Consider the following 15,964-nt stretch of genomic DNA (forward strand, 5'->3'; position numbering starts at 1 on the left):
GCCTGTGGAGTAAGGCCAAGTCAGTCTGGCTCTTCAGAGGCCCTGATGACAAGCAGGTTCTGCCCAGGCTTGGATTGCTCCTTGTACATGCCTGTGTCTGACATAATTAGGAAATGCTAAACCTCAGAGAGGCACTTAAGCGACTACAAGCTGGAGTCTCGTCACAGCTCGCTTATCTGCCGTCTCTTGTGTTGTCCTCGCTTTACCTCTCGCAGCCCCAGGCAGTGGCCTCCTGAATGGGTTGCTGGTGCTGATGGAAGAGAGCGAGGGAGCTGATCTAATGCAGACTTTTCTTTCTAGAGTGTGATTGGAGCTGCAATGCCTGTAGTGGGCCTCTTCGAACAGACTGCCTGCAGTGCATGGATGGCTACCTTCTCCAGGATGGTGTGTGCACAGAGCAGTGCTCCCCGGAGCACTACCGGGACGCGGGCTCCTGTAGGCGTAAGTGTCTGTCTCTGGTTTCTAAGGAGCCCATTGGCAAGTTTTCCTTTTGGCTTTTCCGCTGGCCCTGACTTCCTTCCTCAGGGCTGTCTTTCTTACCAGTGATGATTTCCTTCTCCTTTGCCTGAGCCTTAGTAGAACACATGCTAAAATCTGATGTCAGAATGACAACCATGGAGTTATATAGCCACACAAACATATACATGTGAATTATTAATTTTAGACTTCTTTAAACATTTAGAAATCACGTTCTCCTGATGGGAAGCATTGTATACCTGGGAGTTTGAACTAATGGAAAGACTGATAATTAATTGCAGTAACAACAAATATCTGCCAATCATTTTTGTGTTTGTCTAACGTTTTCCATAATCTGATCCAAACTCGCCGGCATGAGTTTGGAACAGTATTACTTCTGGTATGTAAGAAGAACATGGAGGTTTGTAGAGGTCAAGTGGCTAGCCCCAAGTCCTCCGCTGATAGTTGTAGCAGTCACAACCAGATGCCTGGCTTCCTAGCTCCTCCTGGAGACTTTGGCCTGGAGTATGTGTCCTATTGTTGCCTGACCTTTGCCATAAGTTCCCAGAGCCCACTTGGAAAACTACACACGTTCTGGTTGACTTGACTTTTGCCTTTCAGGCTGCGGCAGCCACTGTCTCCAGTGCCAAGGTCCCCACGAGTGCACACGTTGTGAAGAGCCATTTCTCCTCTTCCAAGCCCAGTGTGTCCAAGAATGTGGGAAAGGATACTTTGCTGATCATGCAACACACAAATGCGCAGGTAATGTGGGTCTTTGCTGAGTGCTTTGGCAAGAACTCAGGGCAGCCAGCAAGTCACGTGGACTGATATTCAGGCACCTATGAGCATCTGGCATAGAAGCAGAATAAAAGTCAGGGAGCCCAGCCTAAGTAATTGATAGCTTCCTATGTACACATGCCAAATGCTGGTTAAATAGGATACGGGAGGACAGCCCAATAATTCTCTTGTGCTAATCAATATTGTTCCTAAAGGTCTTTGTGGAAACGAAGCCAACATTTTATGGGATGCAAAGCTTATATTGAATGGCTCTGAAGTACCCATTAAGAGTGGATCAGCCATATTGATATGGGCATAGAATGTTCAGCATGTAGACTAAATCACTCATGACCCCAATATTGATATTATATCCTTAAAGAATGGGATTTCAGCAATAATTTAGTGAGAAATACCAGCGCTTTCACTATTAAACAGAAGTTAAGCCCAACGTCTTAACCTCCTTGTCTACAGGATCATCTGATAAAAAAAAAAAAACTCCCCCTGCTCTCATTTCTATGGAAACCTGTTGCCAGGTGCGCCCACTAGAAGAAATACTTGATGTTGACTAGTGATGCCATTAAAAAGCACGAGTAGCTTGAGTCTTTTCTGAGTGCTTTAGGAAGAACTCATTGACTTTTATGTTTCTCTACATTGTTTTCCCTACGGTATTTCATTTAATATTCACAATGACTTGGTGAAACATGGTAAGACGGTGAGAATCCTGTTTCGGAAGCGTAAAAACAGCAACAACAACAACAAAAAAACTTTGAAGAGTTAAGGCAACATATTCAGTCATAGATTTCTCATTTCAGTCCGAGGCCCTTTACACTGTACTACATAGCTTCTCCATGATAAATCCCAGCTACGGAGACAGAACAACTGAGGAGTGGTGTAGAAGAACAGCTGAGCCCTCAGTGTACCATGTAATCCCCCCCCCCCCAACTGTTGTCGTATTTGGTGCTGTTTCTACCCTTATTGTGGAGACGATGTTGCATCCCAGATTGTAAAAGGTGCCTGTCCAGTGTCACGGCTGGTAAGAGGTAGAGAAGGAATGGCACCCCAAAAGGAGCCTGTGCTCACCCTAAACACCACCTCTCACAAGTCTGTAGGCCTTTTAGAACATTTGTCCATGTACGGTGTTCTTTAGATGGTATTGCATATGTTGAGTTGTGGGCCTCGCTATTCTGTTTCCTCCTGAGGGGAGACCAGCTCCCAAACCCATCGGACCTCTTACTTCCTGCCATGGTCCCACCAGGGAATGTGCTTGCCTGTGCTTTACTTGTGTCTTCTCCTTGGCAGCCTGCCCTCGGGGATGCTTGCGGTGCAGCCACAAAGATCGGTGTCACTTATGTGACCATGGCTTCTTTCTCAAGAGTGGCCTCTGCCTGCCCACCTGTGTCCCTGGTTTCTCTGGCGACTCATCTAATGAAACCTGCGCTGGTAGGATCATCTCTGCTGGTAGTCTGTTATCACAGTCATATCTCTGTGCAAATGATCGCTTTCCAGATATGGTTAACATCTGTTATATGAAACTCAGCATTCCTATTGTGTGGAATGTAGGCAACTAGGAAAGCCTAACTCCCAATTCCTTTGATCTTGGGATGAAAAAACGAGTGAGCTGTACCTTAAAAGTCATAACTATCAGATAAGAACTTTGATAAAACTTAGGCATGTTCTTGAATTGCAGCCATGCTTATGAAAATGTATATTTATATTATGTGTCTAATGCATTGTTTATGTTCATCTAAATGTGTGTAGCTAACTCTGCTGAGGTACAGTGCTGCACCTTTTATACACAAAGTGGAAAGAAGTTCTAAGTGAGCCCTGTGAGGCGATTGCTCCATTAAATGCACATGTTCAAAGTTGATCGATTGGAAGGTGTCCTATTAGGAACTATCTCCCTCAACACAGAGCAGACATCTGACTTTTAAAAGCAAAGTGAAATGAATTTTAATTCAGCCCAGTTTTGAACTCCATGAGGCTTTTGAGGGGGTTGTTTTGTTTTGTTTTCAGTAAATAAAGCTTGAGAGTTGCACCATGGCTCAGAGTTCCTTGGGTTTTGTTACTCAAAACTTGAGGATTTTTATATTGTTTTTAGATTTGTTAACAGTGCCAGGGATTGAACCTGGGGCTTCATGCATGTTAGCGATAACAACGGGCATTTTTTTTATGCCAACAGCCAAATATGTAGTTTGTCTTCCATATTTTTTATCTAAAGATATTAGAACTTTTTAAAAAGAAAACTACCACATCTCTGGCTTCCTTTATAGGGATCTTCCTGGTCACTGCAAGTGCCTGTAATCAGGCTATGACTCTTGGGATGTTTCCCTTTCCTTAGAATAATTTTATGTTGAAGTCACCTCCATGGAACTTGGCATTCCCAAGTTGTCCTCTTTCCTCACTGTAGAGGGGACACTGCCAGACAAGGACCTTGACAAAGCAGCTTGCAGGAGAAAGGAACACTTCTGCACCATTCCTGAAGACCCTAACTCACTAGATGTTTCATGTGCGCAGAGATGAACGAAATTGATGACACTGTGTCTGTACTTCCCACGAACACTGAGGCTGAGCCATGCCCTGTGGGTTAGCTGCTGCTACTCCTCTTGGCATGGCGTCAGGCCTGCCTCTTTGCTCACTCTTGCTGGAACTGATGTGACAAGTGTGTCAGGAAGGCCCGTCGTTTTCAAACCTGCCCATTGGAGTTACCCGAGGTGTCTGCCCACCTCAGAGCATCTGATTGAGAATACTCAGCAGTACAACCCAACGGTCCCTGTTATCATCAAAGATCCCTATATGAGCTGTTAAGACATAGCATACACAAAATTTCTATTCATTAAATTATATTAGCTGGTGATCTTTTTAAAGCACATTCACAAAGCCGTGTGGCAATTTCCGACACCTAATTCCAGAATGTTTTCATCAGCCTGAAAGGAAACTTCATAACCTTTAGCAGACTCTGTTCATTTCCCTTTCACTCCTGCCTCTGGCGATCGCTAATTTACTTTCTGTCTTTGTAGATTTGTCTACTCTAGACATCTCACACCAACAGAACCACACAGCGCACATCCTTTCATGTCTGGCCTCCGTGTCTGGCTCTAACGTCAAGGTGTATCCATGTTCTAGCTTGCCTCAGACCAGCATTTCTTTTCGTTGTTATGAACGCTATAACTACGTTTTATGGACACATCATATTCTTTTGATCTATTTACTTCTTCATCTTTGTGTTTGTTTTCAACACTGCATATTGAACCCATATACATGCTAGGCAGGCACTCCGCAGCTGAGCCACACACCCATCTTTTGTTTATGTTTTTGCCAACTGTTTTTTGACTATTTTGAATAGTGTCACTATGAACACCCGTCGGCAAATCTTTGGTGTAGGCGTATTCTGGCACTTCTCCGTGGCATCTAGCAGCACTATTGTTGATTCACATGGCAAAACTATATTTCATCTGAGGAACTGACTAACTATGTTTCCAATGGTTAGACTATTTTACATACTTAACAACTGTGTGAAGATTCTAATTTCTTCATGTCTTGCCAACAATTATTATCATCTATCCTAACAGAGGGGAAGTGCCATATTGGTTTCCGTCCTGGCGACTAGTGTTGGATACTGTTTGCGTGCTTATTGGCCTTTTGTGTGCAGCTCTTCTTCAGAGAAAAGTTTAGCAAATTCTTATGCATGTTTAGTTTGTCCTTCATTGTTGAGATATAAGAACCTGTTATATGTTCTGGGTACAAGTCTCTTTTTCCTTAGACTGATAATTTGCACACATTCTCCCCCATTCTGGAGGTTGACTTTTTATAGTGGTGTTTTGAAGTACAAATGTTTTTTTATTTTAACGACGCCAATTAATTTGTTTTTCTTTTGTATCTTATACTATTTTTGCCATCCTCGAGAAATAATTTCTGGCTTATTTTTAAAAATTTATTTCTATGTTGTCTTCCAATAAGTTAACAATTTAACTCTTCCAGCTGTGCTCTACTTATCCTCTTGTTTATTCAGATGAGAATCACTCTCGGAGAGCTTAAACTTCCTCTGTGTGCATCTGAGTTGACATAAGAGGCCATTTCTTTTAAATAAACACATGCAATCCAATTAGTGGCTTGACAAGTCTGACCTTCAGGTTCCCTCATTTTTCTAGACAAAATGTACACTCCAAGTCTTCATGTGAATGGCTCCTTGACCCTTGGCATTGGTTCAATGAAGCCACTGGACTTTTCTCTCCTGAACATCCAACACCAGGATGGCAGTGTGGAAGACCTGCTGTTCCACGTCGTAAGCACACCCACCAATGGCCAGCTGCTGCTCTCCAGAAACGGGAAAGAGATCCAGCTGGAAAAGGCTGGCCGTTTTAGCTGGAAAGATGTGAATGAGAAAAAAGTGCGCTTTGTGCACAGCAGAGAGAAGCTCAGGTGAGCCAGCCCTGATTTTAGCCTGGTGCCTCCCTTGATCCTTTCTCAGCCTGGCTGCCCCCCTCGCTCTCCGCCAGCCTCTTTCTTTAATAGCCATCCTTTCCCACCGGGAAAGATCGATACTCCACAAACGCTTTCAGCTGCCTGTCATCCTTTGCCTGTAATTGCTTCGAGAGTACACTTCTGTTTGCGGCATTTCCATTTTATCCCATAATTATGGGTAATTCTCTGATGTGACAGGAAAATTCGGAGTATAATTATCCAGGTTTTGGGCCCCCCAAAAGAAACAAACCGTGTTAACTCTGCCAGATGCTAGAGTTGCTTCCTCCACGTGAGGGCAACGCTAGGGAGCAGTGGGCGGGTAGAAGATGGGAGGCTGCTTGTCCAGGCATCCTTTGGCCCCTAGAATTTGGGAAGAAATCTTAGAGCCACACTTAACTTTTTATTATCCGCTTTATGAGACTAATTGTGGCTAAATTTTAAAGCCTGGTCCAGTTTTTCTCTGCTGCTACACACACCTCTGGCTGTCTTCCCTACCCCAGACCATGTGTGCTTCCGGAATGCAATTGAAAGTTAAGAAGAACTCAAGCAAATAAAACGTTATAATCAGCAGGGTAAATCTACTAAGCAGAAACCATAGAATTTACCCCAAAGACTGGCCTCTCCTGTTCTCTGTCACCCTGTGCAGCTTCGTTAGCCCAGATATCACCATACACTGAAGCCCCAGGAAGCACTGATGCAGACACGAATGAACGTTTTCCATTGTCAACGCTAAACATTGGTGTTTCGCTTACCGTTTTTAGTGACTGGTTGAGATTTAGGCTAAAATATACATGGGAAGAAAAAAAAACACGGTGGCGGTTTTTCTGTTATAGTCCAGAGCTGGTGATTTCTGTCATCTACAGAGATCATATCGCAGAGCGAGGACAGCTGACAGTTATTGAGTGTTCACGTCAAGGCAAGCATTCATTACGTTAAGCACTTCACGTGAGCTGTGCAAATTATGTTCCCAGTCTTCCCAGCCTTGAGCATATGAGCAATGCGTACAGAGCTGGCACTCCCAGCCAGCGCTCTCTGACTCCCTAGACCGTGCCTTTCTGCCCCCCCTAATATTCTAACAATAACAAGCACATGCCAGTCCTTGAGGGGGTGAAGATTACTGAGGAGCAAGCACACAGTACTGTGGAGTGTTTCCTTCCATCCGGGCACTCCCCCACAGCCTTCTCCATCACCTGTGCTTATTCTGGTTGAAAGCAGAGTTAAGTATAGTTCTTAATATCTGCATCTGCCATCCCCCACACAGTCACAGAAGTATGTGCACACATATGTACCACGCTCACAAAGCTATACAGGCTCCGAGTCTGCAGCCATGTGCCTCGAAATCACCTGTGGAAAAGTGCAAAGTTCCGTAGACAACCAAATTCTGCAAGAATTTAGCTTTTTCCACACATCACCCAATTTCTTGCAGAATTAACTTTCTGCCCTGAACTGGATAAAGCTCAGCAGTTAAATAATTCTTGTGGATCTCTTTCTTGGTGAACATCCCATTTAATGCTGCATTTTCTTTGTCTAAAAAAAAAAATCAAACAAATGAAATGACAAAAATAGCAACACGAGATTGGGAGAGGCACATAAAAACATAAAATTATTTGCCTCTCAATGAAACAAAAGTGAGTCAATCTGAACTACGCATGAGTGGTTTATTTTTATCTTTTCATGAAAGCTCTGACCATGATTAAGGTAAGAATGATTAAGAATTGAGGGTTTTTTTGGTGTTTTGTTTTGTTTTGTTTTGTTTTGGCTTAGAATACTCTTGGTAAGTAAAAGCCAATCTGTAAATGTTGCCAGAGCAACTGTGGTAAGCTGAGAGGCTGGCTCTCTTAGTGGAATTTCAGCTACCACAATTCCTTTTCCTCCTTTGTTCAAGGTATTGATTCTTTACGTTGCATCTTCTTGAAGCTTAGAGGTGGGACTGGGGTGGGGCAGGAGTGAAATGGTGCAGGAAAGAAAGAGAGGAAGAACTTGGAGAAGAGCGAGAATGTCTCTAATGATTGGTAGAGAGAGCTAGAATTCCCATTCAGTGAACTCCTGTTTACAGTGTCTGCTTCTGTGAGCAGAAACGAATGTATACAGTGTTGTTATTGCAGCTATAGTTAAGATGGAAAACAGTTCCATCAACCCTCCTTTAAAAAAAGAAGTTTCTTCCCTCATTGCCGTCTCTGTCACCTGTGATCTGGTTTTGTACCTCTATCTGTTCACCCTCTGAAATGTCTAGAGCCACTTACATATTCCAGGTGTGAGCAGGTAGTTCCAAGAATACCTTTGAAAGAGCCTTTAAAGCAGTCGGCCCCAAATCAGAATCTAGAACCGCCTATAATGTGTTGATCACAGATTTTGCCAGTCGGCAGTGACCAGTTGTTTTGTGGATGAAGACAAACAATTCTGCTGCCCTCCCCATCAGGGTCTGAAGCTATTAGGTGTCTGTGGTAGGAAGTTGGTCCACAGCAGAGTGAGCCTTCAGTGGGCCTCTTTGGTGACAAGTAGTAGAAATCAGTTTTGACTGAGCAAAAGAGTAAGACTGTCCTAACCCAAAATAGCAAGACTGCCACAGAGGAGGCTCATACCTCAGTGACCTGAAGAGCAATGGCTCCATGGTTAAGTCCAGGGGCTAGAACTAGGAAATGGAAATAGGACTCAGTTCTTGTTCTGTAGGTGCCCTTTATCTGTCCTCCAGGTGGGCTTGCTGCACGTGCTCATCAGCATCCTAGGTGATGATTACCCATAGTCAAGTCAGAGAACGGCCAGCATCCCTTAGCTGTATTCACAGTAAATGGGTGTAAGGAAAGGGTGTGTGTTGGGGGGGAGGTAAGAAATGGCATTATGCATCCCAGCATTTCACACATTGTTAGGGTCCACTCACAAGCATTTAGAAGGGTAGGGAGGGAATTGCTGGGTATAGGGTAGCAATGGAAGCTGGTTGAGCTATAGGATTCCTTTGTGTTCTTCAGTTTAATTACTGTTTAACCTGTGTTGGCCTGGCAAGTAATTCTTCTGGTGTGTGTGGTGTCTGTGTGTGTGTGTGTGTGTGTGTGTGTGTGTGTGTGTGTGTGTGTCTGTGTCTGTGTCTGTGTGTCTGTGTGTCTGTGTTCATCTTTAAAAACTGGAACAAGACAAGTTTTTTTGTTTTGTTTTGTTTTGTTTTATTGAGACAGGGTCCCTCTGTGTTGCCCTGAGTGTCTGGGAACTTGCTGGCTGGCCTTGAACTCAGAGGTCTACCTGCCTCTGCCTCTGCCTCACTAATGCTGGGATTAAAGGCGTGCCAATTAAGTCCACTTCCAGTTGTGTTATTTTTATGTTACAGTGAGATCTTAGAACACAAAGTGTTTCCAAAATTTTATTATTTCTCTGTTTGTATGTGAAGGAGAGATAAAGGATGTGAGGTGTGTGTGTGTGTGTGTGTGTGTGTGTGTGTGTGTGAGAGAGAGAGAGAGAGAGAGAGAGAGAGACAGACAGACAGACAGAGAGAGACAGAGAGAGGGGGGAGGAAGATTTTAGATTCATGTATGTCTTGGAATACATGTGGAGGTCAGAGGATGCCTTTCAACCATGAGATTTGAGGATCTAATGCTATCAGGCTTACATAACAAATGCCTTTACCCACTAAGCCACCCAGCCAGCCTCATGAGCACTATTTTTTTTAACTAGTTTCATCTTTGGTACATTCTATTTACAATGCAGATATTATATTACTCTAACGATTTGGTCTAAAATTTTGCATGACTACAGCTCGGGGATATTTTCAGTCTTTTCCTTTGTAAAAGCTAACGTGGTGACCATGTTCTCTCATCTCTTCCTTGGGAACTTCCTCAGGAAAGGCTACTTTTCCTTGAAAATTAGCGACCAGCAGTTCTTCTCCGAGCCACAGCTGATCAACATACAAGCATTTTCAATGCAGGTAATGCATGTGCCCAACAATGCACAAGTCTACATGTCCTCTAGTCCTCCAGAACAAGTCCAGAGTTCCTGAAACTTCCACAAGAATGATTGAGCTGAGTTGATCTTCCTGTGGTTTTACCATGAAATGCTGTTTTGTTACATTTTACATCTTTGGATAATAGCATTGACAATAATAATTTCTCCTGCATCTCTGCCCTGTGTGTATTTCACATGATATGCAGTTGCGTTGCATGCCAATCCTGTAAAATAGTACCCTCAGCTTACAGATGAGAGGACTAAGGGACCCCATACTAAATAGTTTTTCTGGAGTAACCTAACTATTAAAAGTCAAGGCTTGTGTCTGGAAAGCTGGCTTCACGGTCTCTGGGTTAGACCCTTGCCCGTTGGCACCTTGCTGTGCTAAACTTGACACTAGGCTTGCAGAGTAACTTAGAAGTGCTCCAGTTGTCAGTGTTTTCCTTGTTCGTTGGAAGTCTCTTTTCTTCCTACAGCCCCCTTGCAGAGATCTAATAGTTCCAGTACTTAGAGGGCCCTATTAGGAGTCTGCTTAAATGGAGTGTCATTGTGGCCATGAGCAAAACAGAGACCTGAGGAAATCACTGCAGATGCAAGGAAATTCAAGAAAATGACTCTTCACATTCCTTTCTCCCCACTCCTCTGAGAAGTTTTACTTACAGGCCCAGAATCTTTACAGAGGTAGAAGCTCTAAGTGCTGGGCCAATGGGAGTGAATAGGTGAAATGTGCAAAAAGAATAAGAGTGCACGCATACACACACACACACACACACACACACACACACACACACACACACACACAGTTGTAGACTTCTCACTAGGCAAGCTTATGTGATTAATCTAAGGATGCTCTATTTTTGCATGTTTATCTCCATTCCCTGAACAGCAAGAGCCTGAAATATCCTCAGAAGCAAGATAACAAATACAGCAGGCTACCAAGAAGAGACTTGATACCCTATGAGCATATACAGGGGGAGGAGTCCCCCTCAGTCAGTCATAGGGAAGGGGAATAAGGGGAAAATGGGAGGGAGGGAGGAATGGGAGGATACAAGGGATGGATAACAATTGAGATGTATTTGAATAAATTAATAAAATACATTTTTTAAAAGATACCAAATACCCAGACCTCATATCTTCTGTCCCAAAGTAAAACTGACCCAGAGTAATAGCATACATTTAGTGACTACCAAGTGACAGTAATAGCTGCCCCCGCTCTTTTTAATGATGCTGCCACATCAGAGGTAAATTGTCTCTGAGGAGAGATTAGAAATTGATTCTAATTTATGTGTATAAATCTTGCTTTAATTAAAGCTAACACATGCGACTCTGTAAACATGGGCCAGCCTTGAGACCTGGTGACTTAGATGCTCTTTAGGACTTAAACTGGGATGTTGTGTTTTGATCTGCTTATGTGAGACAATACAGCCAGTGAAAGCTCTGGGGTAGATGTTGACAAAGCCTACTCTGAGATGGTGTGTTCCCACAGTTCCCTGGGTTTTGTTTGTTTCTCCACAGTCACATGAACAAATAATAATTGCATGCTTTAGCTTTATTTATTATATGATATGCTTTTTATCAACTTAACTTTTTGAAGATGGAATTTGAGAAACTCTAACTTATTTTGAGTTATATTAAGTATGTATGATATTTTACTGTCATCTTGATCCTGAGATTTTTCTCATGTAAGTTGATTTGGTATTTTCTATTTATATACTTTGATATCACCTCTGACCTGGAAGACTATTACCAAGAGGGACTGGTAATAGCATGGAATCAGAGAATGGAATTATGTCACTGAGGCAGCATGTTGCAGTGTGGACTAGAGTGAAGTGTGTACTTCCCAAACAAATTGCATACCTCTTATTAGTCTTTCTTGGATTCAGACATCAGATTGGGTTTCCTGACACTGGGCTGTGTTCTCTTGCAAAGGCAAGCTGGTGTGGCGCAATCCAAGATGGCCGAGAAATTAGCAAGTTAGAAGCAGATATCATCTATAGATTGCGTTTTACTAAAACTGTGGTTCTCAAGTAGCTTGAGAAACCTCTAGAACCCAGAGGCATGGAATAACCCCAGTCTCTATGGCCCACCACACCTCTGACAAATAATTTTTTCATGAAATAGGTTGTCACCTTCATGCCTCCCTGAAAGGAATGCAATCAGGTTAGAGATGTTCCCATCTTGCCTGCTGCGTTGAACTATTAAATGGCTCTTCTTCCCACTTCCCTTCGACTCCACAGGCCCCATATGTGCTGAGAAATGAGATCCTGTACATCAGCAAAGGGGAGCAGGCAGCCATCACCACCCAGCTGCTTGACGTCCGGGATGATGACAACCCACAGGATGTGGTCGTGAGTGTGCTTGATCCTCCACTTCACGGCCGACTGCTCCAAACGCTTCCAGCGCCTGAGGCACCCACCTACCAGTTCCATCTAGACCAACTCTCCAGGGGCTTCGTCCTCTACGCTCATGATGGCTCAGACAGCACATCTGATGTCATCGTCTTTCAGGCCAATGATGGACACTCCTTCCGAAATATACTCTTCCGAGTGAAGAATGTGCCGAAGGTAGGTGTCATCCCTAGGGTCGCAGTTTCCCTGTGTCCCCATGTGAAGGTTTACTCGTGGAACTATTTTGACAGTTCTTATAAAATTAAGGCCGCGATGAAGTACTCGTTCATTCGTTCCAGCAAAGTATCTCATACATATAAGGTCAGTATGGTTTGATAGGCCCACTGTTGCTCCAAAACAGTTCTCTGTTGATCTGAAGCCATAAAACTGGGTTGTATCTGCTCTTGCTTTTGTCACCTGCCTTGCCCTGATCATGGGAATCAAGGCACCTCTGTTTCCGGGTATCCTTCCAAAACAGTTCATGAAATAAGGAACTTGCTGCCTAGTTATCTGAATTAATGAAAAGGAGTAAGTCTCGTAGGCCTTCTATTAGCTAAGCTGGAGTAAGACAAAAGAATGTGAAGAAGCTGTTGGTCATCCCCGGGGGTTGTCCTGTGCGACAGGGACATGCTTTCCATTCTAAGCCACTGACACGCCACCTTTGTACATTTTGCCAAGTCCATGAGCACCTGTGTTGTTAGTTGCTCAACAGTTACTTGATATTTTTCCTTCAGTCACCTTGTTCCTTTAGGATGGTCTCATCCAAACAGTAATACTTGTAAAACCATGGGCTTCGTGTAGAATTAGACCCTTACTGAAATTCTGTACAGTTTTGTCCATGTCCTATACAAGATGTTCTGGAACACTGCAAATGTCTCATCCTAGGGGATGCTGAGCTAACCTACTCAGGAACAAACACTCCTATCAGCGTTTTCCAAAGCTTGTTTGATGTCCCTTGGAGGCCCTCTCCTCAGTCACACATCAAGTGGCTCCTTCCCATCCATGGTAGTAAATTTGAAAATGATATTTTTAGCTTTCCACTACAAATATCACTAATATCAGAGATGTTATTGATGATTAGCTAAAGAGAGATTTTTCTGAGGATAATTTAAAATTGCTTGCCATATTCTCAACAGGGATCACTCAAGGCAAGATGGCGCCCTTCCCTGCATCTCATATGTATGCTAACTTGTTCCTGCTGAAAGCAGTGATGGGGGTGGGGGAGGGGTGGGAATGACGTGTGTGAAGGCTGATTATGCAGCAGAGCTGGCAGATGGCCACCTTGTAGCAAATCCTGGTTATCACCCTCTCTGCGGTTGCCTGTGGGAATAAGGAATGAGGTTTGGTCCTGGGGAGATGGAGTCTAGACAGCTTCACAAAGATTTCCCTTCTTCTTTCTTGGTTTCCTTCTGAAGCCTGCGGTAGGCTTCAGCGCAGCCTTCACCAGTGACATTCATACCATGATATCAACCTCTGTGTGTTGCCCAATTTTGCATCGGATGTCAAAGGATGTCAAAGGATGGAAGGTCATTCCTACTTTGACTGCCAAAACAAAACAAAGAAAAATAGGCTTTAATTCATAAGCAGTGGGGAACTTGCTGGCCTTACACCTTAAAAGTCATGTAGGGAATTACTGGTTCCTGAAAAGTGAGATTAGATGGTGCCTTTTCTCCCACCACCTTCTCATCTGACCATCACCTATAGCACTGTGGTTCCCGAGCCAGGCAGTATAACCATGGCTCAGACCTGTGACACTGGTGGTCTGTATTGTCAAAATGTGCTAAACATAAATTTGGCTGTATCCATCATTGTAGCATGCAAATATCTACTGTTTTTCCTTTTAGGAATTAAAATAAATGTTTCTTTATCCCTTCCATCTGGGTCCTGCCCTGTTGGAAGGTTGGAATATTGGCTGTATGGCCTCATTTCTCCTAAAGGAAATTATAGCATGAGTAGGCAGGCTTATGTTTGGATGGTTTTAACATTTACTGGACATGAAAACTTGATGTGAATTAATTCCTTTTAATCTTCCCATTCATTCTGTGGTATTTGTACAATTTTCTCTTACTTACCAAAGGAGGAAACTAAAACAACTACAACAGAAAGATTTGTAAATATTCATTTTCACAAAGGCTTCCCACACCAGACCTAAGATTTCTTTTCAAGTATGCCTGCCTCACACACTCTGCCAGGAGGTTCATCTCACTCTGGCCTGTAGTTCTTAATATTTTAGGCATATATAGTCTCATTCCCTTGATGGATTAAATGAAGACAAAAATTTATTCATTTCCTCGGTGTCCTATCCAACCAAGCTGAACCCCAAACCTTCTGGAATCTTCCCTCTGGATTCATCACAGCTTATTACAAGAGAGGCTATTTATAGTCACAGGTCTACGGGGCCCCGGAAATAAAGCTGGCCTCATGTGTTACAGCGATTGGGGCATGTGTAGTCGGATATGATTGCTTTCATTCTAAGAGCCATTTCTGAAGACAGGCGTGAGAGTTCTTTCCCTGCGGCTGCCTTGTGTGTTAAATCTGGGGGAAGCGCCAGTTACTTGCTGGTGCCTAGTTGGTAGCTTTCATGGCATGGATGAGGGTGTTGTAATTCCTTATGAGTAGATAGACAAGTGAATCATGAATCGCTATCTTGTTCAGTGGAAAAGGTAGCTATTGCCGAAGGAATAGAAGGACGCTTTGTGAGAGGAAGCATTAATTTAATTCAGCAGGGCACCTTTCATGTTTTTGTTGGATGGGCAGAAGGGTGTGATGGCTTGCGCAAGCCAGCTCTGTTTCCCAGGTGCTCTGTGCCAGGTACAAAATGCTCAGGGCACCTCTGATTATGCTGCCATGGCTCTTCTGGACTAAGCAAAGGAACTGTGAGTTCAGTCTCGTCTTTCCAAGTTGTGTACTATGTCACCCAAATGGTAAATAAACTTGACTTCCGGGAAGACGCTGAGCTGCTGTGGGAGACAACAGACTCGGGAATAATAGCAAAACACGTTTTCCTTGGGCAGAAGGCAGAGGAAAAAAGAAGTGATAAAGAATGTTCTCCTCCATAGGCTTTCGTTAATTGGGTTAATTAGGTAGCTGGCCAAACCCAAGCCTGCTAGAGGTAGACATTTCTAAGGAAGTTCCACCCCCTGTAAGGGCTACAAGGTGGGCACGGGAGAGCCAGCACTGGTAGATGGCTCTTCTGCTGGGTTTTCAAGGAGTTGCCTCCTTTTCCATTGACTACAGTGCCTCTGGAAGGCATGCCTTATTTCCACTTTGGCAACCAGTGTAACAATCTTACTGACCTCCTTTGCTGTCTGAGCAGTTCTTTTCTGCAGCTACATAATGCTTTAATGTTTTAAAAAAAAAATCTCCCCAATGCCAAAATAAGAACTGGCTGGAAAACTCTGCCTTGGAGAATCTTTTCTGCTGTGGGATTGCCTGCATGTAGCTTAAAATGCCCCGTTGTAGTTCACTCAGTTTCACTCATGCCTCTTACTGATGCTTTTGTGGGGACACCATTAGAATACAGTTATTTGTGAGACTTTTCAAATGTCAGTGGTGTGAAAGTGTTTGATATATAAGTAAGCACAACTAAATCCCTTCCAAATGTCAGTTTCCCTTTAAAAAAAAAAACAAGCTATTTAGCTTGTTAAATCCATTGTCTCATAAGATACACTCGGAGAAAATTTTTATTGACTTAAGTATTGGAATTTACACCAAGCAAAGGTTGTGTGCTCCTGACTTCAAATAGCAAGCCTCCCCGCTCTGTTGACAAAGGCATCCGGTTAGCATCGCTTTCCTCCTCCTCCTGGCTCTCTTCATCTCATGCCTTCTGCACCACTTGTTTCTTCTCTCAAGTCTGTAATGTCCTGCAGCATAGAAACTTAAATCTGTGGTATAAGTGAGCTCTTGAAAACGAAGGTGTATTTTTTACAGAATAAGTGGGAGGAGGAGGATTA

At 43.4% G+C, this 15,964-nt stretch overlaps 1 protein-coding gene across 2 annotated transcripts in view; it reads left to right on the forward strand.

Annotated features, from left to right (window-relative positions):
* FRAS1 (Fraser extracellular matrix complex subunit 1) overlaps positions 1 to 15,964 on the forward strand; it is a 408,415-nt gene that overhangs the window by 264,348 nt on the left and 128,103 nt on the right. For both annotated transcript variants that reach the window (XM_084760406.1, XM_084760407.1), the window contains 6 exons: positions 301 to 441; positions 1,078 to 1,218; positions 2,533 to 2,673; positions 5,382 to 5,652; positions 9,523 to 9,607; positions 11,862 to 12,188. In XM_084760406.1, the coding sequence (XP_084616532.1) occupies positions 301 to 441; positions 1,078 to 1,218; positions 2,533 to 2,673; positions 5,382 to 5,652; positions 9,523 to 9,607; positions 11,862 to 12,188 (1,106 nt within the window). The remainder of the gene's footprint in view (positions 1 to 300; positions 442 to 1,077; positions 1,219 to 2,532; positions 2,674 to 5,381; positions 5,653 to 9,522; positions 9,608 to 11,861; positions 12,189 to 15,964) is intronic.

Source organism: Acomys minous, assembly GCF_964271855.1.
Source record: "Acomys minous genome assembly, chromosome: 15".
NCBI classification, from domain to species: domain Eukaryota; kingdom Metazoa; phylum Chordata; class Mammalia; order Rodentia; family Muridae; genus Acomys; species Acomys minous.